General features: G+C 40.7%; 1 protein-coding gene across 1 annotated transcript; it reads right to left on the reverse strand.

Annotated features, from left to right (window-relative positions):
* Nucleotides 1-1,428: 1,428 nt before the first annotated feature.
* On the reverse strand, nucleotides 1,429-18,066 carry LOC142991485 (F-box-like/WD repeat-containing protein TBL1XR1). Its single transcript, XM_076141662.1, has 16 exons — nucleotides 17,864-18,066; nucleotides 15,876-16,144; nucleotides 12,002-12,103; nucleotides 10,799-10,944; nucleotides 10,430-10,655; nucleotides 10,168-10,300; nucleotides 9,795-9,936; nucleotides 8,548-8,611; nucleotides 8,171-8,268; nucleotides 8,037-8,097; nucleotides 7,226-7,347; nucleotides 6,472-6,546; nucleotides 5,183-5,310; nucleotides 4,786-4,951; nucleotides 3,410-3,511; nucleotides 1,429-3,313 (listed from the first exon to the last, which is right to left on the reverse strand). The coding sequence occupies exons 3-16, from the start codon at nucleotides 12,057-12,059 to the stop codon at nucleotides 3,287-3,289; spliced, it is 1,548 nt and encodes a 515-aa protein (XP_075997777.1). The 5' UTR covers nucleotides 12,060-12,103; nucleotides 15,876-16,144; nucleotides 17,864-18,066; the 3' UTR covers nucleotides 1,429-3,286.
* Between the last annotated feature and the right edge of the window lie 1,627 nt (nucleotides 18,067-19,693).

Genomic DNA, 19,693 nt, shown 5'->3' on the forward strand with positions numbered 1-19,693 from the left:
AGAACGCTTCCGTGTTTACCAGGGGCCAGATCCCGTCACAGCGCCACAGCTGGATAAACCGAATACTGCCGTGGAAACTCAAGCGGAAGTAAGAAAAAAGGCCACATGTTTTATTTTATTGACCTCCAAAGGACCATGGATATTTCCCATAATCCAAGTTGCGTCCTGAACCTCTTCCACTGGTGGACTTATTATTAGAGCCCTACAGATGTACCGATTATGCAGAGATTATCCAGCCAAAATGTTATATTTGTGTTAACTCTTGTTACGTCATCCTGAAAATGTTTATTTTTATTTTTATTATCTCATATTTTCACACAACTCTGAAACTGTTTTGTTTATCGTTTTGAGCACATTGTATTTGTTTTGACTCAGGGCCTTGTGGATAGGTGAAGAGCTAATGGACACACATATTGTGATAGGAAGGTTACAGTATTGTTCATCTCATTTACAGTTCAAATAGTAAATACAGAAAGTGTTAATTCAAGGTTATCTATGATACAAAGAGAAAGAAGCCAAAGATTATAGTTAAAAATCCTCTTTACACCCTTATAATTTATTCCTTTGCGATTCATGTGACCGTGGATGTTTAATTAAGAAACTGACTTGAATTCCATTCTTCCACACAGCCTATTCACCTGCACCTTAAAAAAAACGCAGTAAAGAAAAGAAGTATGTAAGTAATAAAATAATGGTAAGAACAATAAATAAATAAAAGAGTGAGAGAAGACATTTCATCTCCATGTCAAGTAATTAATAATATTAATAACTATAACACCTTGAGTAATTGCAAAAGCATTCAGATAAACACTAAAATACTAGTGTTGAATGAAAAAGGAAAAAACGTGAACTTCACCCGATAAACATTTTCAAGATAAAGAGGGAAAGGGGACTTAAGTCCTCTCAATCAAGTTTTCCAAAGGTAAAAGTGTTGACCATGAAATGACTTCTGTGAGAAATGTTTTTTTTTACTGAAATGTTAATTAATCATATAAATTAATTTCAAGTTAAAATGGTTGTAAATTATGATTGAAGTAATCACATTTGGCTACAGGTACCAAAGCAACAACATTCAGAAGTGACTGTAGGAATAATAATAATAAATCTACTGGCTCCCTGGTTTCCTTCACTTATGAGGTTGTGCCTGCAAAGTGGCTCTTGGGACCCTGCTCTTGTAGAGCAGGCAGAACATCTGTGGGCCCCTACTGCTTAAAGGTGTGATCGTTTCCAATAACATTGCCATAATGTTCTTCATTAAACTTATTTACGAGGGCATTTTTTCCATTTAACTTTATTTGCATCTGGTGTTCTAATAAAGCAATCCAACTCTAACCATATGTTCATATAATTTCATTTTCAAATCAGAATAACTCACACTTATTTCAACATTTTCATATCCAAAAGAAGAAAACTCTTCTTTTCAGACTCCTTATCAAAATATATTTTATTCTGGATTCTGTGTCACTTTTCCGGAATAAATGATGACAGACTGGTGTGATGTGAGTGGGAAAAAAACACTGAGGCTTTGAGACCCAATGAACCCGATGTTGCTAGACAAGACACAAACTGACTCAAGTTTGATCAAGTTCACATTAAAAAGGAAAAAAAACATCTGGCAATGACAATGAAAAAACTTCCGTCACTGAATCATTTCTTCAGCGCCTTAAGGAGGAGAAAATGCATATTACAAATCAGCACTCTCAACATAAATCCAGACCCATAAGCAGTTTATGATGTACACCATGAAAATCAGATGGAAGCAGGATGGAGTATTAGATTGTGGAGGAATCCGCAGCTCTGATTTTTTTAGGAGACAAAACTGTCAGAAATTAAAGCTATGGAGTTTGATGTTAAACTCAGATTTCCTTTCAGCAATCCCCTGCACACTAACTCCATCTCCGTCCAACAGTGTTGGCTTGACTGATATGACATGATGTGTTCTATTTAAGATCTTCTTAATAAAGATCTTATTCACAAGACGAGCACATTCCCAAAACATTTAACCAAAGCTCTTCATCATTTAGTGGAAATTGGTGACCTCACAGGGTTTACTGTTTGCAGTAACATCAGTGTAACAACCTTTATACAACATGTAAATTAACACTGCCAATCATTTCACATTTTGAATCCATCCATTCTGATCCATACCTGCATCTCCTTTCAGGGTGGCGGGGGTGCTGGAGGCTAACCCAGTGGTTAGGTTGCCAGCTTATCGTATGACAAACACACACAAACAGACAACTCAGTCACACTCCCACTGACGCCTCAGGTCAATTTACTGTTTCCAATTCACATGAGCTGCATGTCAAACTCCACACAGAAAGGTTGGAATTGAACGCAGGACCTTCTTGCTGTGAGGCGAGAGTGCTAGCCACTATGAGCCACCATGCTGCACAGTTTTTAATCTACAAAGTAATTATAATAATGTAACCTTTATTCTTCTTTTAAAACAGTATAAAATGTATCAGCCAGAACACAGAACGGCGACTGATGAAGGGCAATTTAGACATGAAAGGAGTAAAGGAGAGTTGCCTTTAGAATTTCACATTTTGGAGATAAAAAGCTTCAGTTGGTTTAAGGAACATTCTATTTCATACTGCCGGCTCGGAATTCATGGTCACCAGTTTTTGTTAATGCCAGTTATGTTCTGACATGAGAAATGTTTTTGTCAGACTGAAGCAGAAGCTGAACAGATAAAGTAGAGCTTCATGAGCTTCAAAGTTGGCGCATGAGTAACACAATTAGTCTAGATTATCTTTTTTTTGAGGCGCCTGTCTGATCCTCTGATTGCCGTCAGTCCAGTTCCACATCTGGACACACGTGCACCCCCCTCTGGGATACTCTACATGGCACAGTTGTAGGTGGAAATAGCTATCAGTGTATATTTGTTTTGTATGCAGTATAAATGCAGGTTGATGGCCTGGCACAATGGGTGACAACCACGAGAACCCTCACATATTGAAACGTTTGAAGGGTCATGGGTTTGGAAGATTAATAAAGCAAAAATAGCTTCCAGATTTTGGTACATATATGGATCTTTTCGTCTCTCAGTTTTTTCTTTTTGTCTGCATCTCTTCTTTCTAAGAGTGCACAGACAGAGGGAGGACTTCAGTCCAGCCATTTGTCCATCCTGTTTGTCCCTGTGTCGGGACAAACAGGGATTTGCTTTCCTTTTCCTGCTTCCTGTCTGCCTGGGGATGGATCCAGTCGTATGCAGGGTGGGCAGGGACGTCACTGGCTTTGTACACATTCACAGTCGGTCCACGGCGTCCAATAAACAGTAACACTACTTTCGAAGGTCCAGTACACATACCTGCCATAAACAGGACACTGTTAAATGTTGAACATTAAAAAAGTAAGTAAAAACACACGCTGTAACATTCGTCTAATCAGATAAGTGGAGACGTACTGAGCCATCTGATGCGCTGGCTCCCACTTTGTCCCCCGCTGCGTTCCAGCAAACCTCAAAGATTCCACCTGTCCCTCGATAACTGTGGACTAAGGAGCCTGTCTGCAGCACAAACAGCACAAACAAAAGACATAAAAGAGTACATGAAATAGTCAACCCTGTATGAAGCACTGGACTCTGTGGGTTGTAAAACATGCTGCACCAGAGACAGGGAAAAATGGACTTTCTGTATGCCAACACCAAGGAGGCATATAATTCATCACCCCTTTCTCCCCAGAGAAGATCTGACCACAACCATTCATCTCCTGCCTGCCTACACCTCTTTTACACAGGCAACCTGTGGTTACACGCACGGTGAAGCTGGTGGTGGACTTCTGGAGGCGAAAGCATTCTCCACCCACACAGGTGTACATCCAGGGAAAGGACATCAAGATTGTAAAATCGGTACCTGGGTGTTCATCTGAACGACAAACTGGACTGGTCGGGAATTGCACTGCTCTCTATAAGAAAGGACCGAGCAGACTCTTTCTTTTGGAGTGGAGGGGGCTCTCCTGAAGTCCTTCTTTGACTCTATGGTGGCATCAACCATCTTTTAAGGGGCAGTCTGCTGGAGCAGTGGCATCTCAGCCACTGATAGGAAGAGACTGAACAAGCTGGTGAAGAAGGCCAGCTCTGTCCTGAGCTGCCCTCTGGACTCTGTGGAGGTGGTGGGGGACAGGAGGATGATAGCCAACTGTCATCTTTGTTGGACAACTTGTCCCACCCCTTACAGGAGTTTCAAACACCCCTGTTTAGCTCATTCAGTGACAGGTCTTCCTTCCTGCAGCAGACTATTCAATCAGCACCTCTCCCAGTAAACCCTGTCGAATGATCACACTGCAATATCCCTGATGTGCAATTTGTAACGTATTGATTAATTCAGTGATCTATTCACTCACGAATTTGCAATTTTTTTGTTGTTAGTTGAATTGTTGTACTTTTGATAGGCTCTTTACTTTTGTGAGGCTCTTATTTTATCTTTATGCCCTTTATTGCTTTGTACTATCCACTTTGCTGCTGTAACTTGAAATTCCCGTTGTGGGACAAATAAAGGATTATCTTATCTTATCTTATCTTATAACCTAATAAGTGAAAGTAAAAAAAACAAAGAAAAGTCAGTAACCTTGTTCACATGCAAATCTAGTGGAATTTATGTATTTTTGTAAAATTGCTAATATTAGCTTTGCAGTGTGATCAGAAATGTGCATTTCATCTTACAAATGCTTGTACATGGGGGTCCTGAACATGTCTGCAGTGGAAACGGGATGTTTGAGCTGAGTGTCAGTCCCACGACTGTACCTTGTGGCAGTGACATAAACACAAATACACTTTCATACCTGTGTATTCCAGATATGGACACATTTATCAAAGGAGCCACTAGCCAGATGGCAGCCATCAGGGCTGAAAGCCACGCTGTAGACGGGCTCCTGATGCCTCGTCAGTGTGTCGATGCAGATTCCTCTCTCCACATCCCAAAGACGGACTGTGGAGTCAAACGATGCACTGTGGACATGAAAGATGATGACAGAAGTCCTTATCATATCAGCAGGATGTAAAACAACCAGGGCAGAAAAGCGGATATATCTCCAAATACATCTCCAATATGGAACACACACTAATGGTGTGAAAATGTTTTCTGCACTCGACTCAAGACCACAAATTCACTGCATGTAGGTCATCCCCATCCAGAAGTCAGAGGGGACCTGAGCTAAGATGTTGCAGCTGCACACGAACCTGGCCAGCATGAGGTTTGCACTGGGATTGTTGGTTCCAGGGCCTGTGGGACTCCATTTGATGGTGTAGATCTCTTTACTGTGGGCCTGCAGGTCATGGACACACAAGTCCTGTTTCATACTCCAGATCTAAAAACAAACCATCAGTCACTTGCATGAACCTGCAGCACACGTTACACACAGCACAATCTTCATGTCTGTCATCAACAGTTTGCCCTGCATCTCTTTGGGAAATTACGTCTCAACTTTATCACTTACAATGTTTGTTTTGTTGTAAGTTGGAACATTTTGGTGACATTTGCAATTCACTTACCAGGTATGGAGGCCTTTGAATGGACCCTTTGGATCCATGTTACTATTTCTTCAACAGCACAAAGACAGAAGTTATGCACACCACAACAGAAGGTAAACGTATCTTGTGGATTCCCAAATACAAATGTTATTCTATGAATAATGCCTTCCATTATCCCTGAGGAGTGTTTTTCCTTACACCAGCCTGTATGTACATCTCCGTAACACTCACAGCTACTTAAGGTTATAGGGCGACAACACGAAAGCGACAAACTGATGTGAGAAAGTGCCGGGAGGTCACTATCGGTTTGTAATCCATGAAAAAGAATACTGTCAAGGTAAAATGTCATAGGGAAAACTTTCTGAAGCGATGATGAACATATTCTGACTAAAAATAGAAATATAAAAACTTTGAGAAGCTTTTGGACGTGCGCCATAGATTGTTTCAGTGGTTTTCTGCTAGTCCATTCTACACTCTACACCACAAGACTACTGCAGACCTGGTAAGTGAACACCAAATATTACCAAAATGCTCCAACTTACACAAAATCAATGTCAGTGACCTAGTTCTAGTTCTAAGAACACAGAAGTATCACTTAAAACCTTGGAAAGTAATATGACTCAGGTAAAGTGTTTCTGTTATTTGCCATTTAAAACGTTGTCAGTCTGGACAATTGCTTGGGAGAAGGAGAAATCTTTGTATTGTGTATTGTTGATGAAGACCTCAGTGGTCTTTAATAAATCATTCTTTGGGAGTATAAAACTTAGTGAGCAAACAATGTCTTATTGTCTTCATGTAAATGCACTGATTTGCTAGATTTGCAGATCAACCCATATTTTCTGGGAAATAGCTAGCAATAGTCGGCAGTCACAGTGGATTTTTTTCATTAAGTAGGAAAATCAGTTCAAAAGCAGTCATGAGAGCATCAGTGCTCTACTGACACACAATCATGATCACAATGAGTTCAAGCATTTGAGCAGAATCCGTATCCAGCTCACCTTCAGCGTCATATCATCTGAGCAGGAGGCCAGCAGGTTCCCGGTGGGGTCCCACCTAATCGCATTCACTTCATTCTGCAGCGACAGAGGACACCGGAAGTGATCCACCACCCATAGTCTAGCCAGAACTAATAATAATCATCATAATCTTAATAATAATAATATTGTCACTGGCTCTGAGCTTGACCCCAAATACACTTGTTTGCTTGTATTGATGTCCATTGTAATTAATTACACTTATTTTCATTCCTAGCACACAAGACATGAACAGTTAGATTAAACATTCGACTATTCTCGGGAAATTTCTTTCAAACTTACATCTACAGTATAAGGAACATAAAATAGATAATAGTGCATATTAGACCTTAATCCTAGCGAGATGGTGAGCTCTTAGATGGTGAACACACTAAGCTAGACATAAAGAAGACAGTAAAGAGATTTTGACATTAAAAAAAACTCAGAATGGTGTTCTTGTTTCAACTTTTGCCCTACTAGAGGCAACGATCAGTTATATGTGTGTGCTATTTGCTAATTTGTGGAACAATTTTTAGTTTGTAGAACGATTCCTACATCAATAAGTTTTTCCCCAACTGCTAGTGTTGAAACAAATGGTGATGGTGCAAGTGGAGGACAGAATATGGCCCATGCAGCTCTCCAGCATGAACATTCTACCCAGTCTGGTTTCTGCAGGTAGCCACCAACACTGTCACTGAACACTGACACACACGCCCGCACACACTCAGTTCAAACTTACTGTATGTCCCTGGAATGTTTTGATGGGTCTGTCCTGGCCCAGTTTACACACATGAATGCACATGTCGGTGCTACACGAGGCAAAGGTGTTGTTGCTCTGCCAGTCCACGTCGAGTGCTGGAGCTGAGGACAGACATCGTAGCATAAACATAAACTGTTTCACACACTCACACACACTGACCTTTTCACTCCATGTTCTGCATTACAAATAGCTGATGAAAGATGATGATCAATTCCACAGCGACACAGAGGTGGGTTATGAGTGGAAATATTACTATGTATTATTTATATACCACACTATGCTTATTTCCCAAAATGTGCACAGTGTTGACACAATGCACCTGTTTGCAATCTGTGATACACCACCACAGCTATAACAATACCACATAACCAATTAGCCAAGTTGACTCTCACGCAACTGAACTTGGTAGTATGTACTTGAAGATGTTTGCTTTCTTATTTAAAGGGGCTTATTCAGTTCTGACTGACTGGCAGAAATTCCCAGGAACAACATTACACAGTTTCAGGTCAGTGTTTATACATGTGGTCCATGCACGTAAATCCCAAACATGCTCTATTTAATGACTTCATTCCTGAATTTGACTCAAATAAAGAACTGAAATATAGTCATTACAGTTTAAATATAGCACAGAATTAGAGCATGGTGTAGGAAAAACATACTGACCTCAGAATTCATTACAATCAGTTCAATTTGGACATTTGATTTCTCTTTGTTCTTTGTCTGTGACCATGCAACACATGTCCGTGAAAACCAGGTTAAAGTGTGTAAAGGATGTAAACAGACTTTTTACCTGAATGAAAAGGAAACTGTTGTTTGGCTTCTCCTGTGTGAGCGTCCCATATGATGGTTGTCTGTGAGGACAGACAAGGAGGAATGTTAAGTGGACAGTTGAGACACAGCTTTCTGCAGTAACAATGATATTACCTTGTCCACTCCTGCACTGAGGATGAAATTTCCTTTTTTATTCCACTTCAAGGCAAAAATAGGTCCTTTGTGCTGGCCTAGTGTACTCGCCAGGTTACCTACAACCCAAAACACACATACACACACACATATGTGCATACTTAACACAACAGGCACCTGAATTGATTACACGTCTTCCTCTGGGGGGCAGCATTGTTTTAAGAATTAATGAATTATACGGCGGGCCATGTAACATCAAACAGCCTTTTTCCTTCTTTCTTACAGACAGAACATACACCTATTTCCCTGTGAATTATTCTTGGAACACCACTGGGCTACTTCTTGTAGCATCGAATGGACAAATGACAGGCATCTTCTACAAACAAAAGTCCTCTTACCATCCTTTGTCCAGATTCTGGCAAAACCATCATAAGAGCCTGTTGCCAACAGAGTTCCCTCACTCTGTGTGTGTGTGTGTGAGAGAGAGCGAGAGAGAGAGAGAGAGAGAGAGAGATGCATTGTTGGCCTTATTTAAGATTAGTTGTCAAAACTAACTTTACGTTTGAACTGATCAGTCTGTATGTCAGTGTCAGTCGCCCCAAAATGTAGCACACTCTGCTAATAGAAATTGAAGATGTGTCATTGAGTGTAAGCACAAAAAAGATGTGGGTGTGTGAGCCAAATGCATTGCAGTTCAGGCTGTATTCAGACATAGCTTGTGTGGCTTTATTCAGAAATGGGGAACATTCCGCCCCTAGATCGGTTTGCCAGAGGATGTGTGACCACCATGTCACACTCGGGTCATCAAGCAGTCCTAGACCTTTGTATTGAGAAAGGTACCGATTCAATAAACTCAAACAACTCACTTGCTGAACTGTATATGCTCTGAAAAAGAGTTTGCTAATAATGCCTAGGCTACTAAATATTATACATATCTAACCAAGAAGTCAGTTCAGAAGAGACATTGTTTGTGAACATGTGGTTGCATGCCCCCGTCAGAGTGTATCTTCCCCTACGGAGGTGAAGCGCTGTATCTTCAGATAGAACATTGTTTTCAAATCGTAAACTTGATGCTCGCTCAAAACTAACATTGTTAAATCAACAAGACAATCGCAAGCAAAGTAATTATGCACACACACTACAGATGCTACATTTTGTTTGTGATTTTGCCGAGGCGAAGAATTAAACTTTTTCCAGGTAGGGTGGTCACTTCCTGGTCAATTCTGACCAATCACAAAACAGTTTGCAAGTATCTGGCATTTGATTACAATCAAGGATTGTTTGTAAATATCGTTCCCCGAATCTGAACAAAGCAAATTGACCACAGGTCTGAATACAGCCTATTTCCACCAAATTACTGATGTAGTGCTTTCATCTCATCTCTGCTGACACAAGCAATCATTTACTCATTTTCAATGGTATATTTATACAAAAAGAACTGGTATAACTACAGCTTGGATGTCCATCTGTTACAGTTAGAGATCGTCATAAGTGTAGTCCACATATGACTTACATACATATTTTTAGCAAACAACTTTTTTTTTTCATTTGTTGATATTGAACATTTTTACTGTGACCACACACAGTCCTCAAACATACTATGAGAAAGTATCCCTTGTAATCCCATAAAGAAATGTGACCCTACATTCCAGTCGAGTGATGTGACATCTTTGTTGCTGGGGACGTCCTGTCCACCCTCTCGTATGCAGTGTCTCAGGACGAGCTGTGTTGAGCTGCTAGTACTGTTCTCACTTAGATTCCAGATTCGAGCCGTCGAGTCACCAGAACTGGAACAGATGACAGATTGACACATTGGGCCAATTATCTGTTGAGCATGTTTGAACCTCCAGGAAGCTGTAGGCTCTGGAGCTGTCGCTCCTAAATCCTACAACTAAGCAGCTCACCTCACTGAAGCTGACAATCTGACTACTATCTATATACATAGAAGCATAGAGCACTAAAGCAGGTTTCACTGCTTTAGAGACACAGAAAATAAGAGGTAAGGGAAGGTTACTAACCCTGATGCCAGCAGATCACTAACAGGGTTCCAGGCACAGATGAAGACCTCTGATTCATGTCCCCTCAAGACCATGGCCTTGTTCTGGGGGATTTCCACATCCCCATCTACCTCCATAAGGTCTGCATCGTTGTCTTACAAAGATTTAATAGGAAATACACAAATACAAACAATTCTCCATGTCATTTTATAATGATTTTGAACCAGAAATTAAAACTTTAAGTTGTGCTCCTCCTCTCAGGTCATTCCATCGTGGTACTTACTTGCTAAGACATGGGCTCCATTCTCTTCTCCATTGGCAGTATTCTCTCCATTCTTGGCATTGCCAGCAATGCTGCCCCCAATGGCAGATGTCGGCGCTGATGCAGTGGCCTGCTGCTGGGCCATTTTGTCCCGGTATGCCTGCTGCCTAGTTTGAACCACGTCAGGCATAACGGCATCAATCAGGGACAGAGACTCAATGGGCCTCCCATCAAATAATGTGCCGTCCTACGCATCAGAAGACATTATCAGGGCGCCCATTAGAACAGCAAGAGAGTAAAAGAGCCAAGATGCATACTGCTCTATAACACATTACATCAAATGATTTTTGGTGAAGAGCGCATTGTGTGTATTTGTTTGTGTGGTCTAACCTCATTAATACTGACTTCAGCCTCAACATACTGCAGGCCCTTCTGGATGATACTGATGAGGGCAGCAGGGGGCACCAGAGCACCATTAATGTTAGACTGACTGATGTGACTCTCTATGCCAAAAGTAAATGCTGAGTGAGAGAACCCTGGAGAGGACAAGAAAGCATGACGGATGTTCAGGGGAAATGGAGAGGAGGGGAGAAGCCAACTTTACACTTCAACAATGTTTCATTTCATGTTTAGCTGTCTGGCATTTTTTTATTCAGTTGGCATTCCTTTGTAGTCTGATTTCTAACTACATTTAAATGTATTTATAACCCATTGCGTCTTACATTTCAAGTCTTTACACTCTTTAATCCAAAAGAAAGCTGAAGATAGCATTAATCTTGGCTCGTTTTGTTACCAATGTTACTAGTAAAGAGTTTACAGGAGAGTAAACAGAACAATGACATGACTCGTTTCTAATTTGATATGGATTGCAATGATTTTCTTTATTACAAAAATACATCATATCAAAAATATATAATATAAGGAGACAATTACTCAATCATGTGGCCCTCCAGGAAAACAAGTTGCCCACCGCTAATCATGGACGAAGCAATAACCTGTTAAATTTAATAATTCAAGAGACAGAGCAGTAATTCGAGCACTGTTGATCACTAACATCGGGATGTTCTCCAACCAAATTATGATGGTACAGTTGTAACTTAATAATTCGACACAACCAGATAGGCTGAAATTTGACTATTTTTCTTCCACATCAGAGGTTGGGTTGTTCTGTTTGCAGAGATCCCTCTAAAGAACCAAAGAAAAGGTTCCCAACAAGATGCTCAGCTTATCATTTGTGATGTAACAAGGTATCTGTTTTGAGGTACAGCGGTCCGCAAAGGTTTTGTTATCCACTGGTCGCAACTGAGCATTCCACCACCCTCAAAATCAAGAAATTCAATGGTTATGGGGTGTTATGGGTCCAGTCCAAATTGAAGACTTCTAATGGTAATAGTATTTATGCTGTATTTGAACAGTATACTGTATTGTTCAACAGCATATCCATTATTTTTGTCTATGGTAGATACAGTGTGTACTATGGTATAAACAGTATATAATTGTATAAATATGTAAATAATATTGTTCGGCAGTACATTGAGAATTTGGGTGTATGCAGAGCATCATGCAGGTTAACATGAATAACATGTCTGGTACCTGACTCTTGCAGATATCTGTAGACCAGGAAATTGACCTCATCACTGCTAATGCTCATCTTTAGTCCTGTTACACCATGAGGTCAGCATGTACACATCCAGCCTGGCGGACACACACACACACACACACACACACACACACACACACACACACACACACACACACATTAAGAAACTGTAAAAGACAATTTAATAATTACTGTGCCATACATAATAACCACGGAGGGCTTGTGAGAGTGTGATGGCAAAATGTATTAAGCAAAACACAAAGACCACCCTAGAAATAGAGAATAAACAAAATAACTGCTTCACTTCACAAGACTACAGTATAAATTAATGTCCAAGAAAGAGGTTGAAGGCCATGAGAATAACACATAGAGCCCGAGCTCCAAAGGAAAGTGTGCAGATACAGTGAAATATTTCCAGCAGTGAGCCAGTCTCACCCTAGGTGTACTGAAAAACAACAATCATAAAACAGTAACATTTTCGACATATGCTAGCAAGTAGGCCATTCTAGTTACACAAGTCCAATGATCACTTCAACCTTTTCTATGCGGCTTGTGTGAAAAACCACAGGTCACTGAGGGCAAATCAATCAACCAGGATTAGAACATGCAGCCTAAATCAGAATCCACTTTAGGTTCTAGAGTCTCTCCCACATATCACTGTTGTGAATGCTATTTTCCACAAACTGAACACAAGACATGTTCACCCAGTGGGAACAGATCTCATTGCAGTTCAAAGGGGTAGAAGTGGACAGAGGCTAACGGCACAGAAAAAAATAATCCTATGCTCAACAACTCCAGTCAGCGTTGTTATTGAGAAAATATGTTACAGAGCTGGTAAAACACCGGCACATATAACATTGACATCAAATAATATTTCAAACCAATTGTACACTCAACTATCGACCAGTCACATTCAGAAAGAGTGTGGGATGAAGTAGAGCACATAGTGATAATGTTACAGATCCCAAAGCCTCAGCTAAGGGAATCCTCTCATGCTGAGGTGGCACCCAAAGATAAAAGAAGAGGTGATACAAAGCAGCTTGTTCCATAACATGGCCTTGATCATTACAACTTTGGGGGTGGTGTGTCCCAGCCCAAATATGTGACGAACTCAAATGTTTAAACATTCAATGTCCTCCAGAGCACCACAGCTGAGACGTATGGGGGGGAGTTTGGGAACCACTGCGCTAGCTGTTTGGGTTTTGTGGCAAAGGTGCATGTGAGACCAAATAATCTGAATTGTGTGATTGTTTCAAACAACTGCATAACATTAGCTACTCAATAGTAACACTGTCTACAAAGTTCTGGTTCACACACGACCCAAGCAACATGAAATCAGATTTTACATCATTGTGACTTGATTTCGGCAGGTAGGCTGTTACGTTATCCAAGCCAATCCCTCCTACTTGATTCATGGATGACCTTCCTTCATTTTAAAAAAAAATATCCCCAATGCAATCTATGTACAATCTTGACAGCTAAATTCAATTGATAATTTCTATCTATCAACATTTCTATTGTTTTGCCAGTCGGTTTTCATTTAGAGGAAATCTTAGATAATCCATGACACCATACAAGTATAAGTAGATTAGAAGTAGAAACTGCTTCATTACAAGATTAATCTAAGTTTCCTAAATCAGCATTCTTGTAATCAGTCAATGATACATCTATTTTAAGCCAAGTCTGTACAAGTCACTTTATATTTTACCAGCTCAAAGGAGCATTTGAGTCTAAGCCTAGTTTTAAACTTCTGTGAAAACATCTTGTCTTTACTGTCTGTCACATTCTGTCACCTCATGTGCCACTTCCTGTCTTATTTTGAAACTCACTGTCTTGTCTCTGTTTCAGGTGTCTTCTCCCTCCTGTGCTTCTCCGTCAGTGTGATTACCCTCATGTCGTTCACCTGTGTCTCGTTGTCCCCTCCCCTGTCTGGTATAAATACACCTGTGGTTCATGTGCCCTTTGTCAGTTCGTTATCGTTCGTGGCTTCCCCTGCTTGTGATCCCGAGCTACCTGTGTACCGACCCCTGCCTGAACTAACAATGTCTGTTTCTCTAGCCCTTGTTACCAACCCACGCCTGAACCCGACCTCGCCGCCCGTCTCCTGCCCCTGACCCAGGCCTGAACCCGACCTCGCAGCCTGTCTCCTGCCCCTGACTCACGCCTTTTCCCGACGCCGCCTCTCGCCTACTCCACTGGACACTTTTGCTTGCATCATTAAAGTTTGGTTAGCTGAATCTGCACTTGGGTCTTCTGTTCTGTGAACTCTGACACTGTCTAACAATCTCAAAAATGACACCTTTAATTAACCCTCTGAAAGTGGTGCACTTATACAATTTGCACATTTCTGTAAAAACCCAAACCATCTCTAAAAACCAAAGCATAATTGCTCACATCATAATTTGCATCTGAATGGAATTTATATCACATGGGACCAAAATGTTGTACTTCTTTCTTAATTTTGCATGAATATGTAGTCACGAGTTCAGGCTGGGAAACAAATAAATGAATGCTGGCCTTGCAGTCCAGTAAAAAATGCCTTGAGATAACTTTTGTTGTGTGTTTGTTGGCGCTATACAGTATTTCTGTGACTCATAGCCTGGGGGGGGGGGGGCTCCATTCATCAGTCATGTGGCCTGGTTGCACGCTATTGGAAAGAATCATTACAATATTCGATTTGCACAAAACTTGACATGAAAGTTGAATAAAATACCAACTGTCCAAGTCTCAACTTGCAGTACAAAATATAAAGATTTTTATAGCGAATATTTTAGAATTGACCCTACAAACAAAAACCTGATTTTGACAGAAATGCTCTACATTTAATAGAATAGGATCTTTACTGTCAAGTCACACACGCAAACATGGCAATCTGAAATTTGTCTTGGGTGCCCCTCTTACACACACACGCTTTTTAAAGAGGGGTCAGCGCAGGGCAGCCATTATACGGCGCCCGCTGAGCAGTGTTAGGGGTTTGATGCCTTGCATCAAGGCTGTGCCCTGGAGGCAAACTGGCAACTCTCCAGCTGCCAGTCCACTTTCTTGGTCCATACAGGACTCGAACTGACAACCCTCTGGTGGTCCCCAAGCTGAGTCCCTATGAACTGAGCTATTGCCGCCCCCAACTGAGCAGTTGAGTCGCCCCCCAGTAAGTCCCCATCAAGGGACAGAGATAGCGGTAGGTGTCAAAGGCTCAAAAGAGTAAGACTTTCCCTGCAGTGAATCTTTAATATGGTTTGGAAGGAAGGTAAACTAGACAAATACTGAATATAGCCATTTGGTCCAAAAATATTGGACTTGTTTTAATTTCGATTACAGTTTGTAAATCAAATTATATAAATATCCACCTGGCTCAAGAGTCAAGCTATAATCATCCATCTATGCAGGCAAAAATAAATAAATAAAAATAAATTAACTACTTGTTAATTGTCTACTCTACAGCAACAGCTATATTAGTTTGAAATGTAAGAACTCAGGCTTGCCAGGGAAAATAATGGCTGAAAAATCCAACCAAGTTATTGTTGTTTACAACTGGTGGTAGTGCTGTTGGTTGTTTTGTTGAGTTTTTTTTTGTTCAGTTGTTTCGTTGTTAGTAGTGCAACGCTCTAACGTCGTGAACATATAGACATAATAACATTTAGTAAACATTAAAAAATGTATCATTTAGCTGGCCGCAGAGGCATGAAGGGAGCGCGCGCGCACCTACTCACGCGCTGAAGCTGCCCATCCCCCACCAAGAATAGAAAAAAATAAAAATAAACCACCTAAACTGGGCAATAAAGGGCTAAGATTAAATGTTTACAGTCATGCCTGTTCACTGTGTGTGTATAAATTTAATTATAATAACAAAGACAGGAAAACGCTCACCAAAAGCTTCAAATGACATTTGCTCCGCTCCTGTCTGTCTCTATTTCAAGCACAAGAAGCCGTTACACCGGCCCTCAGAGCCGGCCAGCCGTTGCTCGGAGTCCCAGGAGACCGACGTGCTGTGGGTCCCGGTCATATACGAAGGTAATTCCCGGTAAAAGAGTCGGATTGTAGCCCCCGCTCAATCGTAGAGAAAGAGCCAAACCGTTCAACAGCAGCCAGGCAGGCAAACACACAGGCCGACCCGGCACAAGAAAATGAGGGCCCCTCTGCAGGTGAGAGACAGACATAGAGAGTGAGACAGAGCATGTAAGCACTGTGTGTGTGTGTGTGTGTGTGTGTGTGTTTGTGTGTGTTTGTGTGTGTGTGTGTGGGCGCGTTTGTTAATTGCTACAATGTATTTCTGTGTACATTTCACTTTTATAATCTGACTGAATAATACTCTTTATTTGTAAAGGTCAAGCCTTATGTCATATACAATGTCTCAAAGTACTTAACAGGCCAACAACAACATACATTTCCCGACCAAGCCAAAAGCTCTGTGTAGTAAGGCAAGACAAAACTCCCCAAAAAACATAAATATATAAAATTGGGAGAGACAGTTCAATGCGAGATTTCCTCTCCTATTTTTTAAAATGGTATCTAATAATACATACAGTTAACGAGACGGGGGAGAGATTCTTCACGTGAAAACCTACCCATAGTAGCATGAATAATATCTCAAACTCTATGAGCTTTTTGCAGCTGCATTCTGACCCACTGGAGAGTATTTAGGGACTTATTAGGGCAGCCTGATAATAATGAATTATCCATCACTCCCCCGACCCCTGTGTATCCTGATGAAGCAGGATATGAGTGTGTCTGTACTCCTGTATCTCTGTCTGCATCTGCCAGTGGGCCATAACATAAAGAGATTAAAATGTACATTTGCCCTGGCAATGCATTTTTGGTTTTACATTTTAAGTTTTGGGTATACTGTGTATAACATATTTGGTGTTGTAAACTTGATCCCAGTAAATGTTTTTGTTCACTGTATCAATGTACTGTATATTTGTCTTTTTAAGGAAAAGGAATACTAGCCTATTTGAAAACAATGACACACATATACAGATACATAACATATTAAAACAGAATTGTATACCTATGCACATCAGACAATAAGTAATAATTAAACGTACATAAGAAACCAAAGTATATCAGTAGGCGATTCCTTTACCCTTTGTCATAGTTTAAATTAGCCTCTATACTACAAAAGAATCACAGAATTCCTGAAACTCAGTTATGGCTTTTGGTTTTCAAGTGCCATCCCAAGATTTTCAGTGGCCCCATCTAGCTCCACTCAAAGCTCTCTTTCTCTCTCTAGCTGCCAACATGTGTACCAGTGTGCCACTTACTGTATGTGCAACACTGCTTATAGCAAGTCTGCAGCATGAACACTGAAACCTGCTCATCTGATCCAGAATGCAGCCGGAAGGGTCACATGTTACAATACTTCTTATCGCACTTTCTTATCACCTCCAAATTAAATTGTGTGCCCCCATGGTAAGGGCCTCTTCATTTATCACCTCAACCCATCTATATAGTATACTCCGTTTAAATGAGACTGCACAGGCATTTAGGTGCTTTATAATACATGTTATTATATGTTAGTCTTAAGTATATTATGTCTGCAGAAACAAGGACTGCAGGATACCCCCCCCCCCAACCAAACACACACACACACACACACACACACAGACGCAACAGTACAGCGCCCATTTGTGCCTGGCTGGTCACCTCAATGCAAAATATAGATTTCACCTCTCCACTGCTCAGTCATTCAAAGCTGGAGGTGTCTATAACAAGCTTCACAACTGGTTTTATAGTAACAGTGCTCGTTTGATTGTTGCAGCCATATGAAAGAGAGATCGGATTCTTGGCTAACATTCAAAACACACATCGGAAATGACAGAAACAGAGACACGGAGGGGGGATCCGTCATACCTTACCTCAATGTGTTGGAGTGCGAACGAGAATCAAGTGAGAAGATAAAACTGTGTACCGTTCGTTCTTTGGATTGTTTGTTTTGAAACTACGACGAGGGAATGAGTTTACGAGCCGTTATCAGCTTTTTCACTTGTCAATCTCGAATCGCATTTACAATAGACCGGAAAGCGGTCTGGATTCGTTATTTGGTTTTCTTATTGTTTTGTTTTGGTATGCATCGGAAGTTACGTACAAAGAAGACAGAGAAGTGGCAGTATATTGACGTAGACGTAGAGTTGTTGATATCGTGACGTTGTCTGGACCGGAAGACTACAGTGAATTGATCACTACAATTTTGGAATGAGATTTGGAAACATTTCATGATGAAATTGATGCCACAGCGAACCAGGGTCCCGCGAAACCTGGAATATCTATATTGTTGGACAAACGCCTGAATAATTACTGTTTCCATTCTCTGTTTGTATACCCTGGTTTAACCTTTAAAAAAAAGAAAGAGAACAGAAAAAAACTGGATGATGGGAGTTCTTAACTCGAGAGAGTAGCAACCTGGCAAGAAAAACGTTGATGGTGAGGTGGAATTCATGTCCCCAATTGCTGTAAGTACTTGGGAACAATGACCCTCATTGTTGCATCATCAATCATGCATGCAAACTATTTGATCTTGATCCTCTGTGAAAGAGCATTTCAGAATGACCGCTGGTAAATGACACCAAAAAACAGCGTTAAGCATTCCTGAAGTTCTACGTTTTGAATTCACACAATATAAAAATAATGCTATAATTTCTAATAAACATTTTGCACAAAGCCATAAAATGTGCAGTCTTTTTCCCCCCTTTGTCTGTCACCAACTGATTATACATGCTTTAAGATCAGGTGGGATTCATTAAAAAGGGCGTCATTTGTATAGCCCAATATCACATACAATGTCTCAAAGGGCTTTACAGACCCACATCAGGACAATTCCCGACCCAGCCCAAAGCCAAGGAAGACGAGGAAAAACTCCCGAAAAAACAGAGATGTACAAGGAAAAAAGGAAGACACCTCGGGAGAGGCAATACCATGAGCGATTCCCTCTCCATGAATGGCTGGTTGTGCAATAGGAACTTCCAGTGGGATTATACAGAGGCATGCAGGGCATCCCATCTTGGCTTGATGGAGCTTCAAGCCACATGGGTTTCTGCAGACGTTACCACATATGCAAACTGCACGTATAGTCATGTTAGCTTGTCCTGAGGGATCAGAAACAAATATGAGAATTGACCACTAGATGGCAATAAAGGGAAAGATATGTGTAAACATGTAAAAATATCATTTTTCAATCATTTGACCTATTGTCAACCTCTTTTGGCTTTTGATTCAATTATGTGGTCAAATGTTCCAATGCACGTGACTTGACCAGTGAACAGTGGCTATTTAACTTAAAAGATTAAGATTTTACAAATTTTGTCTAGTTTCCTGAAACGTGTGTTGTATGATCTCCAGACCAATCCACACAAATGTTATGAAAGTGATCTTTAATATTTGGTTTCATTCACCCCTTAAGCACATTTAATGGTGAAGATGCCAATCTGGAAGTGAATGCATGCTTTAAACTTTGAAAGGTTGACATGAAGCATGAGTAGCATAATTGAGACTCAAGAAGTTTTCTGACATTTGAACACTAAGGGGTGCTGCAAAATACATATTTGTAATCATTCAAGTATGCCTCACTATATGTTCACTGTAGCAGCAGTATAATTGAAGTGATTTTCTGTATCAAACGATACAAATACAGTGTACTTGAGTAATATGTTACAGTTCAATTAACTTGAGACATTGAAGTCATTCGGATG

The sequence above is a fragment of the Genypterus blacodes genome, unplaced genomic scaffold (assembly GCF_046128005.1).
Source record: "Genypterus blacodes isolate CSIRO-AG114 ecotype Tasmania unplaced genomic scaffold, CSIRO-AGI_Gbla_v1 ptg000019l_1, whole genome shotgun sequence".
Classification (NCBI taxonomy): Eukaryota; Metazoa; Chordata; class Actinopteri; order Ophidiiformes; family Ophidiidae; genus Genypterus; species Genypterus blacodes.